Source organism: Ipomoea triloba, chromosome 1 (assembly GCF_003576645.1).
Source record: "Ipomoea triloba cultivar NCNSP0323 chromosome 1, ASM357664v1".
Taxonomy (NCBI): domain Eukaryota; kingdom Viridiplantae; phylum Streptophyta; class Magnoliopsida; order Solanales; family Convolvulaceae; genus Ipomoea; species Ipomoea triloba.
The window spans coordinates 8,402,596-8,426,620 of record NC_044916.1 but is presented as its reverse complement, the minus strand read 5'-3'; the positions used below and the strand labels follow the sequence as shown (position 1 = coordinate 8,426,620).

The following is a 24,025-nucleotide window of genomic DNA, read 5'->3' as shown; positions in this document are numbered from 1 at the left end:
CACCAAGACAATTTTCCGTAATGCAACCAAACACTGGAAAATGAAACTATTTTATGAAAAATGACTCATTTTTTAAAAAACATTTTTCAAAAGTCATTTTCTAATTTCCAAACACACCCTTAAGAACCAAAAATGTAATTTTTCCCTTTCATTTTAACAAGCACATTTTTTTTTGAAAAAAAAAAAGTGTTTAACAAACATATAATAAAAAGTAAATTGTTTAATCTATAATTCAATAATCTAATCTAATAAACTTTTCATTCCATATATGCAAGTATATAATAGAAAACTTTGCTCTATCATATCATTGTATAAAGAATGAAGTAATGTGAGTATACAAGTGTGAACAATGAGCCTCAATCTTCTTCTCAAGTTTCTATGGTCCATGAGATAGGGAAGAAGTGCAAAGATTGGAGAACAAACTAATTAATTACTCTTCATCATCTTCAAGGCCTGGTATATACTCCAAACTCACATCAAATATAACTGGGCTGTTAGGAGCCACTCTTGGCCTTCCAGGGGCTGATGTCAGACCTTTTGGGAATGCCAACTATATAACAAGGCAACACAGATTTAGAGTGGAGAAACAATATATACTTTACAAGCTAAGATTCACCACAATGTACATAAAGCTTCATTTATATGGAGCAATCTATTCAATTTTCAAGAAAAGACTTCTTCGGGGAATAACTCCAGCCAAGATGGCTAAAGATACAAACTTGTAACAAGGTCACGAGTTTGAATCTCAGCCTTCTTGGTTTGAGTCAGTCAGCTATAGGCCTATAGACCAACCTATGTTAGTTTACCTCCTAGTAGTCCCCTCGGATAGTGACTGCAGGTTTCTCTCGTCACCCCCAAATTAGACCAACCTAGGCTGGTTTACTTCCTAGTGGTCCCCATGGGTAGTGACTGCAGGTTTCTCTTGTCACCCTCAAATAAAAGACGACTTCTACAAATTACTATCATAGATGAACCACCGACTGATTTTAGGTTTCCGCCTTTGTGATGTTATATAGAGGTTATTGGCTTTCCTTTTCATAAAGATCAAAGCTTAAAGTGGCAATTGTGTTCCCTACACTTAACTCTCTTCTGCTTTTTCATTTTGTATCTTTTGAGTGTACATATAAACAATATGCACAGTTTAGTATTCCAAAGCCTTAGCTTATTGTAATCCAAAAGGGGAAAGGGTTATGAGTCGATCTTCTACCAAAGGGAATGGGGTATGTGCTGCTTTTCTAACCTTACATTTCTAATCTCATCCATGCAAGAGAAAACTTAATGGTACAAACACAACTTACTGATCCCGGAATGTAAAGTCGACGTTTGCCACCAACTTTCATGGATAGGAGACCTTCATCAAGTCCCTTGATCACCTATTTAAAATCATCATAATAATCAGTTGAAGATTGAAATGCAATGCACAGTTCAGTCCATTTGAATTTTGTTATTATTGCTTGACTTTAATTGACAAGAAATTCATTAAACCATCCCCCTGCAATGTTTCCTGGAAAGAAAATTGCTTAATTGCCGATTATATATAGCGATTGTTGTTTTCTGAATGTGTTGAGCAGCTGCATACATATATATTCTATATATGTGGCAAACAATGATAAATTTAACAGTTTTTATTTTTGTTTACATGAATAATTTGTGATGAGAAAATAAATCTTACACTCAAATAGTTATCCTTATTGATATCATCATTGGAGTTATTCCAAAATATAAATTGATTTAAACAATCCAATGGAGTTTTACCTGACCAGAACCCACTCGAAAAATATAAAGTTGACGTTTCTCCAGAGAACTGTTAACTTGAAAATCAGGAAATGGTTAAGTATAGGAAATCAGAAAGAACAGAAGATGCAAAGCTTATATAAGTCTATTTGCATCCTAGCTAGCTTGGAAAATAATGAAACTACTTCTATACAACAGCAATAGACTAATGCACAAGCCATAGAAATTGAGTTAAACTGTGGATTCAGAAGTCCACAATGGATTTGAATATTTGATCTATGGATATGATATTGGGTTTAGAAACCCAATATCACAACATCTCAAAATCTTGGGCAGCTTATTGATTTCATATTGAAGTTACACATTGGCATTTTCCTTCTATGCTGAGGTATCACTCTCTAGTCTTTACTCTGTACGAGGTCACAGATTCAAAGGTTATCACAGCCTTTTTCTCTCTAATCCACGACATAAAAGGAGAGGCTGGAGAGTTAGGCTCAAATGTCAAATTCAAAGCACACACCCATCCCTTTCGGTATTATACACATTAGCATCATTTGCTACTTAGGAGGCATTTGGTTCAAACATTGAAATCGGAATCAGAATTGGAATCAAAGACTTGGTAATTGTAATGGGTCTAAATAGGAGAAGTTTCTTTGTTTGGTAGTAATAGGAATTGGAATCAAAATAAATAAATAAATAGATAATTTGTTTATTCAAGTAAGTGGCCACTGAAAGTAGGTGATGTAACATTACCTATCAAAGATTTGTCCAGATGGTACCATGGCAACATAATTAGCAGCTACCTGTCATTATTAATTGGATATGGTATCAGCAAAGAAAGTAATATATGCTGGCAGGCCCATAAGTCTCAACTCAAGTAGGCCTTAACCCAAAAGGTGGTTCTTCATTCAGCTCCCTGTAGGGGTAGTTCAGGGAATGTTGCTGAATAAACTTATTCATTTTACATGTAGCAATTTCCTAACCTGTTTGGTTCACAGGAAAATAAGTTCCTAGAAGAATTTTTTTCCTCAAATTTGAGGAAAAGCAAATTTTATCTTGTTTGGTTGATGGGAGAATTTATTCCAAAGAAAATGAATTCCTTAGTCTTCTTTAAGTATTTTATGTTTCAATTTTCTATACATTTCGAAAGAAAAGATACAAAATAAATTCTTATATTACCCTTGCATATCTTTATTATGTAAGGGCATTGAGTTTTCATACCAATTATTCTCAACAAGTTATTTCCAACCAACCAAACAATGAAATAAATATTCCAAGTAATTTCTTTTCTATGGAATTCATATCCAATTCCTTCTCAATTTTTTTTCATGAATCAAATGGGAATTAAGAGAACTTATTTCTCAATTTACACCAAAATTTCGAGGTGAATAAGGTTTGGAGTTAACCGAGTTACCATAAAGCTTTATGGTATAGACAAAAAATGATGAGGTATTGCCTATACTGTCAGAGAATCATCTACTAGACAGGATGCATGATTTCCAAACTGTCAGTAACAGATTGAAGATTTCAGCAATGAGGGAATGTACCTGAAACCCAACAGGTGGGCTAGGGCCGCCTCCAACTTTGATGTCCTTGTATTGCAAACCGGACTCAGTAGTTACCATAGGAACCTTAATTTACCAGAAGATTCCAGTTTTAGTTTATTGCATTTCAGTTAGAGAATAACACTCTAAATAAACTTTTGCATCACAAAATGATGCAAACATCCATAAGCATTATTAGACGAGATAGTAAATGTCTACAAATATCGATATCTAAGAATATGAACTATTAAGGATAAAGGAAGCAGAATGCATCAGATTGTGTACACCAAAAGACAACTTGAGAAGCCATGAAATACAGCAGTAGCTATTCCATCTTGGCAAATCCATAACATACAGTAAGCTGCTACGACAATAGCCTTGTTCCATATTTTCTCGTTAAATTCACACCATTTGATTAACATTTACACCTTAAGAACAACTCAAAAGTCAAATCTCAAGTGATGGAAATCCAACACTATTTCGTGTTGGGTGGAGGCCGGTAAAGGCCAAGTCTAGCACCGGGGATTGTTGGGCGGAGGCAGGTAAAGGGCTTAAAAGGCCAAGTCCAACACTTAGTGTCTCGAAAATGTGTGGTGGTATAAGGAAATAAAGTTACGCTTTCGCTACTAGTTATAGCTTTTGGCGTATATGGTAAACGTTTGATAAACAAGTGGTATCAGAGCTAAGTTTAAGATGGTGTTGGGATGGGAGGAATTGTTGGGCGGAGGCGGTAAAGGTCAAGTTAGCTTTTGGCGTAAGTGGTAAGCACTTGATCCTAACATTTTGCTACAAAAGAGCATGTATTGACAAACAATGAATGCTAACAGGTTCACAAACAATGAAGAATAATAAGGAATAAGGTGAACCAAGTTTATATTTTCATAAATTTTGGAATTATACCGTGGGAAAGTGAGATTGCCTGTAAAAAATTATAGTTTTCTTTCAAGATTCTTGAACTTTCACTGTACCCTTTTTTTGACACACAAAACAGCTCTCGCCGAATGAAATGCAACCAATAAATAAAATAAAATAAAATAATGTGAAGATTGAGGGAGCTATATAACCTCATCATACATTTTCAAGCTCTTTCTCACACGCATCGTCGCACAATCTGGGCTTTTCCTCAGGGGGCAATCCGGCTGCTAGGGCACTAGATGAACCCATTAAGAACCCCGCAGAAGCACCCAAACCCAACCCAATTAGCTCCCTTCGCTTAATCAATGCGACCTCTTTCCCGTTCCCACCATTCTCTGAGGCTCCCATCAGGAAACACTGAAACTGGGCTTTGGATATTCTTTGATGATTGGTGGATAATCCATTAGCAAATGCTGATTGAACCGTACAAGAAAATACACAGTACTTGTCATTTGTCAAACCTTGCAGCACCAATGATGAATACAACAAGGTTCATGGTTATCGAAACGGGTTTTCTGATAATCTTACCATGTGGGAGAAGCAGAGGTGTTGAAGCCATTTTCGTTTCCCAGCAGAATCTGTTACTACCAGAGCTTGGAAGTTGAGTGGCTGGTAGATAACGAAATGAAATCAGTCTAGCCAAACTTATAGTTTAACCCCTGTATTTTTTGAAACATTAAACTGTGGCCACATATTTTTCAGGTTTCTAAACCAACTATTAGAAAATAGTTTTTAAAAGTCCTCTAATTTTTTAGAAAATTAATTTTTTCAGAATGCAAAATTGTGATAGTAAATATGTTTCTATTTTTTAATATCTCCAATTTTCTAGAAAATTAGTGAGATTCTTCCGTTAGTAAACGGATATTCATAAATTTAAAGCTTAATGTTAATAAACTAGACACTACAACATATATTGTAATCATGGCACTTTGTTTTATGTTCATAACATATTTTAGAGCAACCACATCAGTGATTTTTGCTCAAATTTTGAGGAAAAAAATTCAACATATGATTTTTAGACTAGTGTGAGATGTGGTTTTTTTTTTTTTTTGGAGTTTTATTCCTGCAAGTTCAAGTATTTTTGTGGGCCTTAATAATAGCTTAGGTCTGAAAAATAAGCTAGCAGGTGTGCGTTTTGCGCACCTGCTGCGCTAGCTGACGTAAATGGTCTCCTTTTAATTGTCAGCCTTCCCTTTTGCGTGTTAGCGTTTTTTTTTCTTTTTCTTTTTCCTTGCTTTCTCTCTCCTTCTCATCCCTCTCCTTCCTACCTGGAATGACAAAAAAACAAATAAAATCTTCAATTGATGTTATATAGAAACTCTAAGTCATCTGAGATTACCAGTCTTGTAATATTATATTACATTGTTTGGTTCAAGTTATAGATTATCTGGTAATGTTATATTACCTAAAGCTGATGTGACCGTAATATTTTCAAGGTAATGTGATTACTCCCATTTTCTTAAGTAATCTTAGATTACCTTGAATTATTCTAACTTTGCCTTGTTAACTAATCCTTATATAACAATAATAATAACAACAATAACAACAACAACAACAATAACATATATAAAATAAATATATGTTTATTTAATCAAATATACATGTATGTATATTTATATATTTATTTTTTAATATTAACCATCGATATATATATATATATACATTCATACATATAAATAAATAAATACACACACACACACACACACACACACACACACACACACACACACATATATATATATATATATATATATATATATATATATATATATATATATATTATTGAGAACATTATAGTAAATTGATAATATAACCTAAAATATAACCCTTAACCAAACAAAGTAATATTATATTCCACAATCCAAACCAAACACATTAAGTAATCTTACATTCCAAAAATCTCACATTACGTACATTGCTGGAGGTCATCTTATTACCTGGGTAACGTCCCCTAAACTTAATGTTAAGAAACATGTTCGGCACAATTTTTTTTTAAAGAATAAAACAGCACCATTAATGTGATCGTTAATCATGACAAGTGAAACACTGTCATCCTGGGTCCTGGGTCCACTGTATAACTATTGTGAATCAACGTGTCGGGTAAAAATGAAAATGTAATAATTATGCTGGAATCAGAAATAAATTGTCTTTTTTTTTTTTTACTTATCAGGGAGAGTATAATATTTTTGAAGAAAATATAATACTTTTAAATCAAATAATGTAATATTTAAGAGTTGAACAATTACTTTTAAGAAAAAAAAAAGTGTACTACTAATTATGGATAAAATGATTGATTGTTAATTATGAGAGAAAGTGTAATATTTATGATGAAAAATGAAATATTTTTAAATCAAAATGTAATATTAGGGGTTGGGGAGTTACTTATAAAAAAAAAAAGTGTAATACTTATGAAAAATTCAACATGTCTTAAAGAATCACTAAAATCTGCAACGGTCTCATTGGAGATTTTGCACTTTATTAATTATATATAATTTTGAAAGAACTAAAATTACTTCAAATTCTAAAGGGAAAAATGTCAAATAGGCGCTTAAACTTTATTTAAAAAGTCAATTATATCCTTAAATTTTTTAAAGTTGCAATTAAACTCATCATTTTATTTTTAATGCAATGAAGTCCAAAAACTGGTTAGTGACCTGCGCCACTAGGACTCCGACAACTCTCCTGCGACACTTCAACCTACTCTTGTACCATTTTCGACCACAAATCAAGTGATAATCAGCATCGGTCACTAGTCAATTTATGGTCAGAAATGATGTCAGAGTAGGTCGGAGTGTCGCCAAAGGGTTGTTAAAATTCTAGTTACTTATTATCACAGGTTACTAATCAATTTTTGAATTTTATTGCACCAAAATAAAATATTGATGAGTTTAATTACAAGTTTACAACTTTAAAAAATTTAACAGCTAATCTATTCAAGCATTTTCCCCCATTCTTCTAAATAGAATAAATCCCTGTTATCTCCTTTTACCTACTTTTACTCCTTTTTACCACTTATTTCCTTCTCCGCCGCCTTGCTCTTTAACCTCCGAAATGGAATTCTTAACCGCCGACGGCCGGCTACCGAACGGCGTCGTTCCCCTCCCTGATCATTTCACCCCTTTCCCCGAACCCACAGATGAACTCTTCCTCAATCCAACGGCTGCCATTCATCCCCCGATTTTCGCTCCCTGCAAAAGGCGCCGTTCCGTTAGGTCTAGACAAGGCCGTAACTTAACGATGTTCCCGGAGCCGGAACCTAGCTGTGGTGGTGACGACGCTTCGCTGAGCTGTAACGCCGGCGAGTTAGGGCTTCTTGTTCAGACGACGATGAACAACGGAGCGGCAACAAGTGAATGTCCTGTTGCTCTGACGCCGGCGAGTGATGTCGCCGTCGCCGGAAACGGGTGTCCGGCGACGGAGGTGCCTATAGAGCTGCAAATGAAGTCTGAGATTGATGCTCAATTTACTAATATCATCTCGCAAGCGCGTGCTTTGGAGGCTGAGTTAAGGTATACAAATATTCATGTGTTTTGAGTAAATAAATCAGGTTTCTGAATATCTGTGTATTTTGACGACTTACCGATTCAAATTTCTGTGACATTTTATATTATTGATTTGACTATTTGAGTGTTTCTATGAATTTTATTTCGTATATATGAAATGTTCATATCTTAGCTGAAGAGAAAAAGTTTAGAGAAGAAGTAAAACGATCTTTCCAGGCTTTTAAAATGGGAATTATTTAGAAAGAGGGACAGAAAGAATCCTTGAAGGGCATTCTTCTATTCTTTATTATTGTTATTGTTGTTGTTATGGAGGCATAGTGAATATGAAATTTTCTATGGTGGGGTACTCCATAAAGGAAGTTGTTATGTAAAAGATAGGCCCAAGCAGGGTGATTCTTTATGGGGACTACAGCAGCTTAAGAAGTAAGAACTCTCTAGTTAATAACTTAATATACCAATGTGTCTGCTCCCCACTGCACCAAGCAATAAAGGAGAAGCAATTTGCTAAATAAAGTATTAGTCTTTTAGGGTTAGCGAGCTCGAGAAGCTGGTTGTCATGCCAAGCGGAGAGCTAATAGCAATAAATTGTAGGATCATTAGATGATATACTTAGTGTGCTATTGTTTCATTTCCAATTCAAAATTTTCTTGAGATTTTGAGATGGTTTGTAGTATTGATTTGCTCCTTGTGACTATACATTTGGTGTGTGGGATTGTCTTAATTAGTTAATTGAACACAAGAAAACATATGGAGTATTGCTGAACATGGGTGGCATAAAATATTTGGGGTTTTGAATAGGTCTGCCCTTTTGTGAAGGGGGCAGAGATCAGGTTATGTGTTTCCAATTAGCAAAGTTAAGCAATATATCTGTTTTTATTTCCATCTAAATACTGTATGGATATCACCAGTCAAAAAGTAAAAATTACTGTTTGGATTGCTGGTGGAATTGATACTTGCCTTCAAGGTTGAAGATTTGTATGATGAATTTGAGGCTTTTCTTTTTCTATTTTTTACTAGTCACGTGGATTTTATTGATCACAACGTAACGGTTGTGGTAAGAACTACGAAGTGATAAAATAGTTGTCAATGTCTGATGTTTTGCTTGAAATCCGAAAGTGCTAAATGGTAGTAGTGCAATATCTAATACATTTTAGTTGATGGAATCACTTTAAAGACCCTAAATTTATTATCATGCAGCTTTTCTTCCGATGATAGTGACTCATCTGAGGGAGAAAAAGGACCTGATGGTGAACGAGGAGAGAGTAAAAAGCAGAAGTTTGCTTTGTTTCTAGAAGACATGGTGAGGAAAGTGATGGACAAACAAGAACAAATGCATAAACAGTTGATAGAGCTTATGGAGAAAAATGAACAGGAGAGAATTCTGAGGGAAGAAGATTGGAAACAGCAAGAAATCGAGAGGGCAAAGAGGGATGCAGAGTTAAGATCTCAGGAAACGTCTAGGAGCATGGCTCTACTTTCATTCCTTAAGAATTTCTTGGGTGAAGAGATTCAAGTCCCGTCAGCCCAGGTCTCATGCCCAGAAAATGATGAAAATAGCATTCATGGTCAAGAAGCAAAGCACGATTCAAGCAATAGGAGATGGCCAAAATCTGAAGTGCAGGCGCTTATAACAGTTAGATTAGCCTTGGATGACAAGTTTCAAAATGGACCTAAGGGATCCATTTGGGAAGAGGTAGCTGCTGGATTGGCCACCATGGGTTACACTCGGACTCCAAGAAAGTGTAAAGAGAAATGGGAAAACATAAACAAGTACTATAAGAAGATGACCAAGAGTGTGAAGAGTTGCCCGAAGCTTTACAAATCCTGTCCATATTTTCGCGAATTGGACATACTTTATAGTAAAGGACTCGTTGCTCCAGTAACTGAGAATGATGTTGAGGATGCTAAAGAGATGACACTAGAATGTGGGGTGAATATTGGGTAGCTCTGAATTGCTGCTCGTAGGGTAATTAAGGTTAAATATAGGATCTGCCTATTATTTTAGCTTGTTTAATGTAGAGCTTTGTATGTTTTACTGTAACTGGTAATACATTTGCTAACGGATCGGTTGTCATGATGAGGTTCAACTGGATGGGAAGTCTGAAGAATGGTCCATAAACGGTTCATTGAGGATGTAAAATGTGGGATTCTTTTAACTTCTATATCGGTGATCCTGTCGAATTATTTTGTGAATACGCAGCTAAGTTCTATTTTTCATTTGGTTGTGCAGAAGCAAGCCATTGGGGCCCCTTTTTCTCCATCCATTTTTCTTCTTTTTCTTGGGTATAAAGCTATAAAAGATCTGAATCTGGTCAAACCTCAATCGTTATACCATGGACAAGGTTGACTTGGATTCTGGTCCAAAAATTGTGTCTTAGACATATTATGTACCTGTAACTACATACACATAGCATGATAACACATAATATGTTAATTATCGAATCTATAAACGTATAATCTGAACCATCATATAATTTGCCACCAAACCTCTTTGTGACTTAGTTTGGTTTGGTAACCATATTAAAATAGGCTTGGTTTGGCTTGTTTCTCTGAGTCGGGTACAAGGCTTGTACTCCAAGAAAAAAGAAAAGAAAAGATAGAGAATACCCAAATAATTCAAGCAATTGTATCATGGACTCTGAATCTCTGATACATTCATAAAAATAATAAAAGAAAAATAACATATCATTTCAATAATTGTTTAAAAAGCCTATATTAGTAGATTTATAAACTTATTGTAGTGATTTTATGAACTTGTAGTAGTAACTTTATAAACTTACCGTAGTGATTTTATTAACCTATAATAATAAATTGATAATTTTATATTGTTGACTTTATGAACCTACCATGGTGATTGTATGAAGATGTGGTGACTTTACAAATTGACAATGGTAATTTTATAAAGTTGACTTTATTAACCTATAGTGGTGACTTTATGAATTTACAAATATAACTTTATAAACTTATAATAGTGACTTTATAAATTTATAGTAGTGACTTTATGTACTTGCAAATTTGGTAAAAAAAATTAAAAAAAAAATATTAATGTGTGTCATTTAAAAGATCTCACCAATAGTTTTTAAAATAATACATTTTTTTATATATTAATTTTATTTGTACAAAATAAAAAAAAAAATTAAAAAAAGTTAAGAAATCAAAATCAAAGGAAAAAGATAAGAAATCAAGCCGAGACCTGGTTAATGTGATGTCATCAACATGCATATGATTAGGAGAAAGTAGGCTCAATTGATTTCTCGATGATAAATTTTAGACAATGATACATGATTGAACCCCAACAATATACGAGTTTTTAATATTTGATTTAAGGGGTGATTTTGTCCTTTAATTTTCTACTCCCCTAAAAAAACTTTGCATATCTCCAGCATACTAAAGTTCTTCCTCTAAGAGCATCTCCAACCCTCTTTACCAAATTTTACACCAAAAGAAATATTCCCAGCATATTCTTACACCAATTATTTTTTTATTTCCAAATCATTACACCAAACTTTATTTCTTCACTAAAATAATTTATTTTCTCACAAATTAAGACTTTGTATTATAACTTTAAATATTTTAATATAAAATATAATTATAATGCAAATATTATTTTATTCCACAATAATATATTATAGAGCATCCATTATCCATTATAATTATAATGCAAATATTATTTTATCCCAAAAATGTACTAGAGATTATAGAATTTAAGTATGTTTAAAGTAATTTTATATGTAATTTGCTTTAATTTTGTTAAAATTATGCTTTATGTAGTTTCATTTTTAATTAATCTATATTCAATATTAGTTTTGTTTTAATCGTCTTGATGAGATCTTTCAAATGATGTAATTTATTTTTAATAATATAAATTTTATATTTAACAATTTAATAAAATATACAAATACATTAAAACTAAATAAAGGACGTAGAAGATGAACAACACACCAAAATGGCGTGAGATGAACAGTGCAATGCCATATTTGGCATGCTGCACTATTCATCTCACGCCATTTTTTCCCACATTGCCGTGTTGACTGGAGGAGTTCAACGCCATTTTTTTCCCATTTTGGTGTTTCGGCTTGTTCGTTAGAGATGGTCTAACAATTTTGTGTGTGTGTTTTTTTTCGTTAAAAAATTGTATTATAACTTAATTATAAACAAAAGTAAGAATTACAAATGAATAAGAACATGCACATCAGTGCATTTTTCACGATTTTTTAGAGTGTGAATGCCAACATGGAGGAGAGAGAGAGGGTTGAAGGATCGGACCTCCTACAAAGGAGTGGTTTTTGGCATAAATGTGGGACCCATGTGCATTTAGCCTCTCGCACGTTTATCGTGTGCACTACACGCGTCCGCTGGGCACGTTACAGGAGTCTGACATTTATTATTATTTTTTTATTTTGTTAACATCAGCTTTGTTTTATTTATTTTTTTCTCTTTTTTTTTTCTCCCCCCCATATTCTATTTCTTAATCAAACTTACAAAAACTCCTCAAAAACCACCACAAAAAAGAAAGAAGAAAAACTAATATGGATGCTCTAATACTAGGTACGCGTACTCCTCCTTAAAACTTTCCTCCCAAATGTAGTACAATTTTTTTTGAAGTACTACTGACTCTATTACATTGTATTATCGTATATACTTTCTCAACCTATTAAAACAAAAGAGTCAATTCATGACACTCAATGAATATAAGTCACATCATAGAGGGAAAATATTAAAGGAAATTTAGGAAGGGAAAATAACATTTTCCAACACAAATCACAAAAAACATTCATTACAAATTTTATAGTGGTGGAATAACATAAATTTATAACTCAAAGGCATTTAAAAAAAAAAAAGGGAAATGTTCTCCCTACAAAAACCACAGAATTAGGGGAGTGTAGCAAGCTAATTAAGGTCCAAAATAAGCGAGAGAAGTGGGTAGGGTACATAATTAGCTAATAACTACATTTTCTTTTCTTAAACAAACTAAATAAGCCATCCAGCCAAGTACGAGAGAGATGAGAGATGAAGTGAATTTGTTAATAATGGGAGTGCGAGACGTGAGAAAGGTAGACCACAATGGCGACGATGAAAAGGGGAAACAGAACAACCACAAAGAAAGGAGGCGGTTGCAACAACCACGAACCCGCCACCGACGGCAAAAACAGCACGCATATCACCATCACCACCATCGCCGCCGCCGACCCTGCTCCCCATCCGTACTCCATATTTCCATAATCCTCCATTTCTTCTTCTTCTTCTTCTTCTTCCTTAGCTTTTAATTTTCTCCTTTAGTTTGCTTTTCAACTGAACTATTTATTTCATTTGTAAAATGATACTCACTTCACAAAATACAAATACTTAATAATTTACATCCGCCGACGACGCTCATTGAATTTAAGAGATGAATGAAGATATTCATTTCTATTTTTAGCATCCTACAAAAACTCCTTTTTTTTTTTAAATTCATTAATGATGGCATGCAATTGACTACAAACGGATAAAATATACATCTATATCTATATTTCTATTATTAGTGAAAATGAATTATATCTATATATATTTCTATTATTAGTTAAAATGAATTAATTCCTTCAAATTGATATATCTTCCCCTTATTATTTGATCAATAATATGTGGATAAAATTAGAAGAACCAAATTTTTTATTATAATTTCTTTTTATTCATTGAATAAATTGGATAGTAGTCTAATCCCACTTTAAAACAAAATGAATTTACTTATTATGTTATATTAAATGGAAAAAGATTTTATCTTTATAGCATGATTATAGAAATATAAAATCTTAAATGTCCAAATGATTATAAATATATACAACTAACAAAATTAAATGAATATTTTTAAATATAAAAATCAACAACTATGAAATTCATATAACCAAAAAACTATATTAAATTATTATTAAAATATCCTACAAGAGTCATTCCCAGAGTTGCAAATGACGAAAAGCCAAACTGCACTCCACTAAATTAAACCATAAATATCGGAAATTCATTCTATAGCTACTAGCTAATACAATGCTATGTTCTTTTTTGGAAACAATTATTGACTAATATAAGATCTTTATATTACTAGGAAAAGAATAAACGGGCCGGGGATATTTTTGTAGATATTTTGCTGTGATTAGTAAAATTACTTTATTTTTGCTTTTATATAGTTTAATCAATAGAAGTTTTTTTGCTGATATAAAAACTAGCAATTAAAATATGAGTTAACGACACATCATCAATTCTAGCTTATACTATGGACCAGGCATAGCAATGTGGACCTTGGTCTTATTCGATAAGGTTTATATATGGCTAGTGTTAAAGTATGGTTTATTTAAAAAAAAAATTAAACAGAAACGTTAAAGCTAGGCCATCATTGTTTTCAACTAATCACAGTTAAGAATAGTGTTTTTTTTTAAAAATATATAATCATATTCATCATCATCTTCATCTCATTTCTCTCTATTATGCATTCTGCATCTTAAACTTTTATGACACCCTAGAACGAAAAGAATTAAAATTGATGGAGATATTAGAATTGGCCGATGAACGACAGAGAGACCCGAAAGCTGAAGATGGACAAAAGGGACCCAGGTGAGGCTACCTGAGCAAGATGGTGCGTTGGACCCGGGCCCCAAGTCTCAGGTCCAGGGGCCTAGCTGGCCCCAGACAATCGTCGCTCTACCTCGAAGCCCGCCTCTGAGGCCAAGGCGATTGGATTTGGGCCAACTCCATGGCCTACCGCACGGACCTTGGCCCAGTCTTATACCATGGACCAAGGTTCACATAGCAATGTGGACTTTAATATAATAAGAGGCGACTTATGACTAACGTCGAAATACGGTTCATTTAAAAATTAAACAGAGACGATAAGGGTCATCATTTTCTACGACCAACCACAATTAAGAATAATGTTTTTGAACAATATATAATCAAATTCATCATCTTCTTCATCTCATTTCTCTCAACTATACATTCTGGATCTTCAATTTGTATGACACTCCAGAGCTAAAAAGAAATACATACAAGAACAAGATCTCCATAAAAGTCACATAAGATAAGATTTGCACTTGTTGAAACTAGCATTTCATCACATTCTGATTCAAAAAATTACGACAATAGAGGTGAATCTTCAAATATTTAATATGTTTGAAGTTCATTAACTTGATAATCACTTTTAAATATCATGTTAATACCAAAACTTAAAAACAATATCTTTACACATTCGACATGAATTTAAGAGAATTTGATTGACTAGCAAACAATTAGGGTTTTCTTATGACTTATATTTCAAATGATTAACTTGTAGTTGTGACTTTATTTACCTTCAGTGTTGATTTCATGACTTTGTAGACACCGTTTATGGACATACTTGAAGATAAGTAAATAATTTGTCTGAATTTATTAACCTATTGTTCATAAATTATATACTTAATTAAAATGGGTATATGGTCTTCATTGTAAATAGATTGAGTGCGTATGCGCGTGTGTGTGCACATATATATATATATATATATATATATATATATATATATATATATATATCAGTTCGTGTGCGGTTGATCTTCTCAGGTGCAGTTAAATGAGTGCCATTAATCTTGACTAAATAAACATTCAAGATTAACAATGTTTTTAAAAAAAAAAAAAAAGCGGTGATAATTTGATCATTTTCCATATGTGACAAACTTAAAGTGTGTAGGTCTTGTGCTTAAGATGCGTCGTGTTTCTTTTTCAATTGGCACTCCTTGCCCGCCACCTTCTCCCTTTTGAACTAAGGGGTCTGAATTATAGGTCTCCCAAACCCCTAGCTCAGACCCTCAAAAACAAAACTTTTGAATTGAGGGTCTGAAGGGAATGATTCAAATGAAATACATGATGAGTACAATGATTTGGTTGAAAGATGGAGAGAGAGATGGGAAATAACAAACCCTTTGTTACGTTAGTGACATTCTAGATCAAATAATTGAAAGGAGAGAGTACGGAGAAATGTTTATAAGAGATTTTGTGGTGTTTAGAATCTCAACGATTTTGAGCAGATACTATGTTTAGGGTTAGATTGTAGTACTCAAAAAAAAAAATAAAAAAATAAAAAAAATGATGATTAAAGGGTACAAGAATAGAAAAAGCAACTAAAAGATTTTATTTTCAGTAATCAAGATTTTGTGGTGTTTAAAATCTCAACGATAATTAAAGGATACAAGAATAGAAAAAGTAACTAAAAGATCTTATTTTCACTCATCAACGTCAACAAATAAATGGTCTAATATTGGTGTAGTTACACATACACAAATGTCATTGAAACTATGAAAGCTTCGAAGAATAATTGGATGGATTTTACACTGGTTCTATCTCATCTCACTTTTAATAATGGTAAAAAAAATTCTCAAACTTCACTCATGTTGACCAACTGAGCTGTCCATACAGGTAAAATTTCTTCTCTTATTAATTATTTCTTAAATTGATTATATAACGTACCCTTATAAAATATTAAATTAACATATGTTTATGTTTTTTGTGTTAGAAAAAAAAATAAAAAATAAACAGCTTATATATACACTTTGATAGAGTGCAATTATTCAAGGCGGTGGAGTAGAAGAAAATTTCCCACAACCGTACGTACCACTGCTTGGACTGCAATAGATATGAAGAAAATAATATAATGGGTCAAGAAAGAAAATATAGTGATGAGGATTTGGAAAAGGGAATGTCATTGATAGGATTCTTAAGCCAGAAAATGCAAATGAACAAACCAAAAATTCTGCAAATGGAATCAATCAAATGAAAATGTTGAAAAGGTATCATATCCTTGGGATTGGTTTTGAAGAAGATGGCTAAGCTACTACAATTGTTGAGTTTGGAGAAGTGATGGTTGAAATTGTGGATCGTAGGAGGTTGATGATGATGAAGTGATAATTAATATCACTCTCAATGATAATATTAATTTGTTTAATATTGGGAACGAAATTGATGCAAAAGATTAATAAGATCAAGAACCCAGATTGGTAATGGATGAAATGATAAGTGCAAGGAGCTAACTAATTGTATTACTCCGTATATTGCAAAGGAATGTCTCTTACAAAATAGAAAGCATACTTGCCTTTTCATTACAATGGTCTTAGTATTTACACTAAGATAAGCGGACGTAACAAACAACCAATATCAGTCATGCGAGTCCCACTTTACTTTAAATCATCTCATTTGCAGGAGGGCCTGCCCATTGTCTCTCTCTACCTCATCTCTCCTTCAAGCTGGACAAAATTTTCTTAAAAATCCGTGAAAATGAGACTAATGGAGATGGCCTAATGGACACAACTGCTCTTTGCGTCCGCTTCGCCCGAAGTGATTAGCACCGAGTCTTTCGTATTCTGCTCAACTACTATGGTTGACTCTAAGCTCATACTCATTGTCTTAACAGATGTTATACCTCAGGTAGAACTCGGGACTTGTATTCCTTGCGCATAGTATATATCCCATTAGTAACGTTTAAAATACTTAATTTAAAAAGTTTTAATTTATTTCTTCATATTTGATACCTTTCAAGTGTTTAATATTAGTGTATTGAATTCTGATTATATACTTGCCAGAAACTAAGTTTGGAAAATGAATTCGAAATAGACCAGAGTTGGCCTTTAACTTGAGTATGCTATGGTCTGTAGGGAAACAAAGACTAGGGCATACCGGAGTGCTGGCACCAAACAGGTATTGAACAATGAATTTATTAAAGCCAAAGCAGAAATTAGGGTAAAGAAATCAAATGATGGAGAGAGATTGAATGTGAAGGAAGCGTAAAAAATGTCAGCAGCACAAATTATTATTATTATTATTATTATTATTATTATTTTGATACATTTGGTTTCCCAATACTCCTATCCAAGAGTCACTAGAGGAAGTATCAGTCTCCCTACTACTAGAGTGATGGCTTTAGGTCAGGTGATTTATCACTTGAGTTAACCCCACAACAACATTTTTTTTTAATGGAAAACAAGGACCATTGACGGCCTTAGGCTCATATTATTAAGTGTATGATAAGGTCTAAGGTGTTTGTATAATTGCATGTATATGGTTTGTCTTCTTGGCTGCATATCAATAGATGGATTGGCCAGGCCAAAAGGCCAAAAGCAGTATGGTGGAGTAAATATGTTTTTCAGCAGTTTCCAAATGCAATTATATAATGTGTGGTTGAGTAGAAATGACACATTTATCATTAACTAAACGTCAAGGCCCTTGACTTTGAATATGGAGCAACCTTAAATCTTCAGGTCAACTGTCTATTCAGTCAGGAGATTAGTCACCATGTCTGACAGTGAATATCCTGAGTTACACCAAAAAATATATATATATAATGTGTGGATTTGTCAAGTGGCAACACTATGCATATGGAAATGTTTATGCCTGTTGCAGTTAGCTAGAGTCGTGATGTTTCTCAAGCACAATATGAATAATAGCTATCTGATGTTACAAGAATAATTGTATATTAGCATCTCTTGAATAAAAGGAAAAAGGAGAAAGAGAAGATAAAAGGGCCTTGCAGTAGAGGTCATCTACTCAATATTGATTTCAGACTTAATGTAATTCTATATGTAAAGGTAGACCTCAGCACTGCCTTGAAAAATATGTGTCATCAGTTTCAGACATGATCAAAATTCAAAAGCACTAGAGCTTCCAGCCAGTAAATTGTGCACCTTTTCCATTGCCATTTTTCTGATCATACTGTTCCCACAAATATTCAGTCTTGTGAGATCGAGTTTTCAACATTTCTGTCACAATGGAGTTAGCATTACTATAGTTGAAAATACACAAAAGCAATTTAAAGCAAAACCAACTTACCTTATCAAATTGCTTCTCAGGCAGCTCTGCTACATAGTTTTGGCTCTCTGTAATCTGTATAGGTCCATGCTCTACAATAAAGAATTAAAGATAAAGGAGATTAAGTAAATAAGGGAAAGGGATCAGAGTAGTTTCAAACTTCTTCCATTCTTATTATAGTGTACCTGGGTCATGCTCTATGTTGAGCAGTCAAATAAGCAAAGACCACATGCTTTAATATATTCTGAAAAAAAAAAAAACATTTCATTTGTACATTCAGAAAGTGTTTGTATCACCACCTTGTTTTGGCAAGAGACCCGAGACCAAAATCTGTCGACAAAGTGCTTCCATTTGAAATCAGGCATAAGTGTTTCTCTAATATCCATGATTCCTGTGTGCAAGTTAACAATTAAATCAACATCAAGATGAATCTTAAAGGAAATAATATTGGGAGGGAAAAAAAAAGGAACTGTAAGAGCTATAGTTAAACTGAAAGAATATCTCATTGAGAGGAGAAATGAGCTTGGCCATTGATGCGAAAAGGCTGACACATCTGTCATGAGCCAGCCATAACACAGGCTGCTCTAAGAGTAAGACTTCCCTTAGGTCAGCTTGGATCGCTGCTCCCAGCCCCAACTATTTGGCAAGATAACTGAAACTACAAAGTAGGAATATCGTTAAGAATAAAATATATTCCCTTTGCTGACCCTCAATCTATCCAGAGAAGATGACAAGGAACAAAGAGGGAGCAGCCAAATGACTAAAGGAGTTCCAGAAAGTGGGGCATAGCAAAATTAGGGTGACTCCACCAGATGTGTTAATATCACCAATATATAGTGATGTACCTTCTCAGTGTGATTTCCATAATAAAAAATAGCTCCTCAGGAACTATCAAGACACATCTGCAAAGAAAAAAAAAATAGCTAGATTTAAGATGCATGTACTCCAAGACGACACAGGTTCTCCACTCTCTTTCTTTGTAACACAACGTCAGGCTGATATATAAGATGAGACAGCTCTTACCTAATGTAGATAAAGATTATATGGAGTAGTAATTAACCCCCCCCCCCCCTCCCCAAGGGATATTTAAATATTAAAGGAGAATGGAAAGGAAGTTCATTCACACCTTACTAAGAAGTTCAAAGCAATATTGCAGAAGGTGCTAGGAGCTAGAGCCTAGGCGTGCAAGTAATTATTAAAAAACAAAAGGCAGTGGGTTGTGAGTTGTTAGATTGTTATAATCCCCTAAACCAGTCAACTACATATGTTAGAATTTAGTTGAGTACCTGGCTGGAGGAATATGGAAGAAGAGCAGCCGAGTAGGAGATGACGTATAGGCGAGGGAATTTTAAAAAAAAAACCCTCGGCCAAGTTGGGCGCCTAGTCGGCCGACCGACTAAAAGCCGCCTAGGGGTGAAATCCCCTCTGCCTAGGGGCGCCTAGCGACTAGTCCGTTTTTTACAACATTGGTTCAAAGTCAGAAAGTAGTTTTGCTATCAAGCTGTACTCCTGCAAAAGTTCATTTTAGGACTTAATTATGTTACAAGCACAAATTTTCTAGGTACCTCTTTTGTTTGTCTTTTTTAACCTGGTGTTCAGTGTTCACTATCACCACCCTTGAGAAGCTTTGTTATGGAATGCATGCAATCTGCTGCAAGAAATATCCAGCATCTAAGCTCCTAGTGGTGTTCTCCATCTGGGTGAGATGCATATGGATGATCTAATCCAGAAGGTAGGGGTTGACAATGCCAGCAGAAAAAGAAAAAAAGGGAAAACAATTAGTCATTTTGAAAAATGAAGCCTTTCGCACCTCATCTTGTTTTCCTAAAAAATAATTTTTAAAGGAAATTTCGAGGTTAGGGGGGGAAAGTATGAGTATTGATGCACATAGATTAGTAGATTACCATCAAGGAAGAATAAAGATAACACTCAAAAGGGAATTTCAGTGCATTCTAATGAATAAAGGTATAGTTTGTTGAGAGCCAAAATGTCAATGATTTAAGGTCCAGATGAATATGGCAAAATGTCAATGTTTTTGTAGCCTCCATGCTTAAGGCTCCAATATGAGGACCAAAAGTTCAATGAAACAAAAGATGCAGTCCAAAAGGAGTAATGGGCCAATGGCAACCATGCACTTTTGAGATTGTGGATGCTGGTGATAATTTATGGTCCAGATGAATGATGTGGTAATGTGTGACTTCCTGACAAATGACAATTAACAAAGTCACAAGCAAGTCCCATGTCAAAAAAAAAAAAAAAAAACAGAAGTCCGTATGCATAAGTTAAAAGTTTGAAATAAATCCTCTAACAAAAGTACAAAACAGATGAATTATGACACAAAGGTGGACAATTTTCACTGCTTTCAGCAGTTTTTATGACATTAGTAACCCTTCATATAACAAAATCAGTGCTTGAGGCTTCAACTTTCACTGCATTTTTCCTTTTGATAAGTCATCTTCTAATATCAACGAAAGCACCAACAGGTGTGAAAAAGTAGGAGTTATGAGAGGCTTACTGCCTCAGTGCCTCCAAAAGATTCGTCCAGGCATATATGCATTGGAGTATTTGTGTAACCCAAAAAGAGGTAAGAACTAAAAATACTTTGAACTTTCAACATAGATATCCAATACCATCAAGGCTCACCCTTTTCTTATACTTTCCATTCCCTTTAACTGCTCAGCTATTCATGATAAAACTGGTGGCAAACCAGGAAAAAACTTGAAGCCAAAAGCCAATAACCCTTTGGCCCTTCATACTGTTGAATCTATTTAAATTCCTTAGCATACAGCATAAAACATCAACATTCTTAAAATTTTTGGGACTAACTCTATTTTTGGCCCCTTGACTATAGTGAAATTTCTACAGTTTGTCCTTAGTTATCAATTTGACAAAATTTAATATTGACCATTCCAAATTAACCAGTTTTAGTCCTCAGGTTTTCTGTTAAGTACTTAAGTAGAGATGGAAAAAGTCACAAGGCATGCATGTGCCATAACAGTGGTGTGTTATAATGGACAGTTCCCCTCATTCTTCCCCTAAATTCTCGAAAACAAAACCAATAAAAACAAACAAGCAAACAGATACCCATGAATGTTGGTGGTCATGACTAAAGGTAATGTGACATTCGTTCCTGGAGGCTAGGTTGAATATAATAACCATTGGGTCCATTGTTACTGATCACTGATGGCCATCCCATTCAGCCATCGTTCCTGATGGCAAATGTAATGGCCATTATCTTTGACCATGACTAGATCTAGCCATTGGCAAAATTTTTATTTTAATAATTAATAAATTGGGAGTTTGGGGAAGTGTTACACAGATATGTTACACCCCCTACAGCAATAGTTGAATTTTCAGTTATAGATCCCAAGTAAAACAAAAAGTAACAACTCAATCAATCAAAGTTAACAAGGCAGTTGTACATATTACCTATCAAAGTTAACAAGGCAGTTGTACATATTACCTGTCATACTAACCAGACTTCTGCTTCCTTTGGTAGTGTTTAGCTCAGAAACTCTTTTTGCCTGATTTTGGATGTTTTCAAGACAATTTGGATCCTTTGGACTGGCAATCTCTCAATCATTTTCTTCCATCAACCTCCTTCCTGATTTGCATATCTACAATGGGTAAGAGGATTCTGGTCCAGCAATGTCTTGCTTGAGCGCCAGTACAATTTATAAGTAGACCAGCAAATATTAGTTTCATGACAAGTACTCATAGCAAGAATACTTGATAAGTCATAGTAAGACTGACTGTTGTCAGGTTATAGTGATTGATAAATCGTATAGTTGGCCCAAGCTTCAACAAATTAATAAAGGACCCAGCAGTTGGAAAAACAGAAATACAGTAATTAATATTCAGTAAATTAAAACAAATCCCACCCAACAGAAGCAACAGATTTGTTCACTGGAAACAATAATCAAAACAAAAGCAAAGCCAACAGGTAAAAATATGGAGTAAATAACTTCCATTCGACTTATAATTATGGAAAGGCGAATAATTAGAATGATACAATTGTTGCAGTAAATCTAATGCTGGCTGACAGATTTCCCTAGCAAGAGAAATGAGAGATTTCTCTGAGAAGGTTAATTTGCACTGCGTATATAGCAAAAACCGAATAGCCTGTTGAAATTGGGATAATCCATCTGGATCAAGGATAAAAAGATTATAATTATACTATAAACAAAAAAAGTTCTCACAAAAACATTAGTTGAAATTCTTGTCTTGATTTCTTCTAGAAATTACATATTCCAACGTTCTTTAAACAAAGGTTCGGAAACTAACTCATAATCCTAAGTGCATTTCTGAAAGAAGGCATCGATTTTTCGTGTCCCGTGAGGAACTGGCTTATCGTCGGAGCGACTGCGGCTTGCTTTGGACGGTTGATGGGACGGCTGGGAAGGCATCGGGAGAGAGTCTAGGAGGAAATCGCTGGTAGGGCGGTGCCTCTTGACGGCGAGCCGTAAGTGCTCCAGCTTTACAGTCTTCCGCTTCTTCTCCACTGCGACTTCCGCCGACTTCTCGGCGAGGAATTCGAGAAAGAGCTCGGTGGATCGGGAGATGAGAAACAGTGCCTCCGAATTCACCTTCTTGACCTCGTCGTCAATCTTCATGATCTTCTTGACCCGACCCGTGGGGATTTGGAGGCGGCAGGTCCGTTCTACGCCGTTTTCTTCAGGGAGTTCTTCTGCCATTGATGCTTTGGAAAGGAAATTGAGTTGAGCCTGCGCGGGTTGTTTGGAATTGGAAAATGTGGCTTCTTCTAGGTTTTCTCAACTTTGGCGGGAAATTCACGTCTCTACTACGTTTTTTATTTTTTATTAGTATGCCACCGTACGATGCACGGACTAAATATTTGAAATATTAAAATAATTCTATGTTATTAAAAATTATTAATATTATTAAATTTCATACATAATAATGAAATATAATGTTTATTCATTTATAAAGTTTTATTTTTTAAAATATAATTATGCTGATTTGATATGGTAAAATTATGAACATAAATATTTGTAATTAAAATATAAATTGATATTTAAGGTGATTAATTATTAAAAATAATAAACTATATTAAAAGATTTGAATACAACGTATTTAAAATTTCACTCGTTTGATACACGGTATTAATTCGATCAATTATATAAGAATATAATCTAAGAGTATTAAGCGATAGTATACAATATTAACTAAATGATATGAATATGTGGTTGCATGCATGTAAATTCATGACAATAATTAATTAAGTATAAAACATGTACAAAAAAGCTACGTAATTAAACTTATATGTTGTGAATTTGTGATGCACAAATAGAACATTTTTATAAAATTCATGTAATATTATGATAATTTTAATACGAAAAATCTATACTAATTTCAAACTATTCTAACATAATATGAAGAATTAAATTCTATTATAAATTTCAAATTTTAAATTTTGTTCAAAAAATAATTTATGAGTACTATTGACTCTAACACAGTGTAATATTTGTTTAATATACTTTTAAAAAGTGTTTTAAATAAACACACACTACT

At 33.9% G+C, this 24,025-nt stretch overlaps 3 protein-coding genes and 1 long non-coding RNA gene across 4 annotated transcripts; 1 reads left to right on the top strand and 3 right to left on the bottom strand.

The window, feature by feature from the left end:
• Window positions 1-241: 241 nt before the first annotated feature.
• On the bottom strand, window positions 242-4,796 carry LOC116014980 (peptidyl-prolyl cis-trans isomerase FKBP16-3, chloroplastic). Its single transcript, XM_031254959.1, has 7 exons — window positions 4,722-4,796; window positions 4,353-4,606; window positions 3,282-3,365; window positions 2,488-2,537; window positions 1,756-1,804; window positions 1,299-1,373; window positions 242-550 (listed from the first exon to the last, which is right to left on the bottom strand). Exons 1-7 carry the CDS (start codon window positions 4,750-4,752, stop codon window positions 431-433), a joined length of 663 nt encoding a protein of 220 aa, XP_031110819.1. The 5' UTR covers window positions 4,753-4,796; the 3' UTR covers window positions 242-430.
• Window positions 4,797-7,181: 2,385 nt separating this feature from the next.
• LOC116019669 (trihelix transcription factor GTL1) lies at window positions 7,182-9,913 on the top strand. The gene is made up of 2 exons (XM_031259963.1): window positions 7,182-7,702; window positions 8,894-9,913. Exons 1-2 carry the CDS (start codon window positions 7,245-7,247, stop codon window positions 9,639-9,641), a joined length of 1,206 nt encoding a protein of 401 aa, XP_031115823.1. The 5' UTR covers window positions 7,182-7,244; the 3' UTR covers window positions 9,642-9,913.
• An 8,193-nt stretch (window positions 9,914-18,106) lies between these two features.
• LOC116013218 lies at window positions 18,107-19,145 on the bottom strand. The gene is made up of 2 exons (XR_004097227.1): window positions 18,515-19,145; window positions 18,107-18,444 (listed from the first exon to the last, which is right to left on the bottom strand). It is a non-coding gene; the product is annotated as an uncharacterized LOC116013218 (long non-coding RNA).
• A 3,294-nt stretch (window positions 19,146-22,439) lies between these two features.
• Window positions 22,440-23,244, bottom strand: LOC115998345 (dr1-associated corepressor-like). Its single transcript, XM_031237898.1, has 2 exons — window positions 22,778-23,244; window positions 22,440-22,638 (listed from the first exon to the last, which is right to left on the bottom strand). Exon 1 carries the CDS (start codon window positions 23,185-23,187, stop codon window positions 22,786-22,788), a length of 402 nt encoding a protein of 133 aa, XP_031093758.1. The 5' UTR covers window positions 23,188-23,244; the 3' UTR covers window positions 22,440-22,638; window positions 22,778-22,785.
• Window positions 23,245-24,025: the final 781 nt, after the last annotated feature.

Bases quoted from the DNA above. Each gene is read 5' to 3' on its own strand.
- LOC116014980 (XM_031254959.1), bottom strand. From the start codon at position 4,752: ATGGCTTCAACACCTCTGCTTCTCCCACATG. The intron at 3,366-4,352 runs GTATGATGAGGT...TGGTAAATTAAG, and splicing joins GTGAGAAAGAGCTTGAAAAT to GTTCCTATGGTAACTACTGA. The intron at 2,538-3,281 runs GTACATTCCCTC...TAATAATGACAG, and splicing joins GCCCACCTGTTGGGTTTCAG to GTAGCTGCTAATTATGTTGC.
- LOC116019669 (XM_031259963.1), top strand. From the start codon at position 7,245: ATGGAATTCTTAACCGCCGACGGCCGGCTACCGAACGGCGTCGTTCCC. The intron at 7,703-8,893 runs GTATACAAATAT...ATTATCATGCAG, and splicing joins GCTTTGGAGGCTGAGTTAAG to CTTTTCTTCCGATGATAGTG.
- LOC115998345 (XM_031237898.1), bottom strand. From the start codon at position 23,187: ATGGCAGAAGAACTCCCTGAAGAAAACGGCGTAGAACGGACCTGCCGC.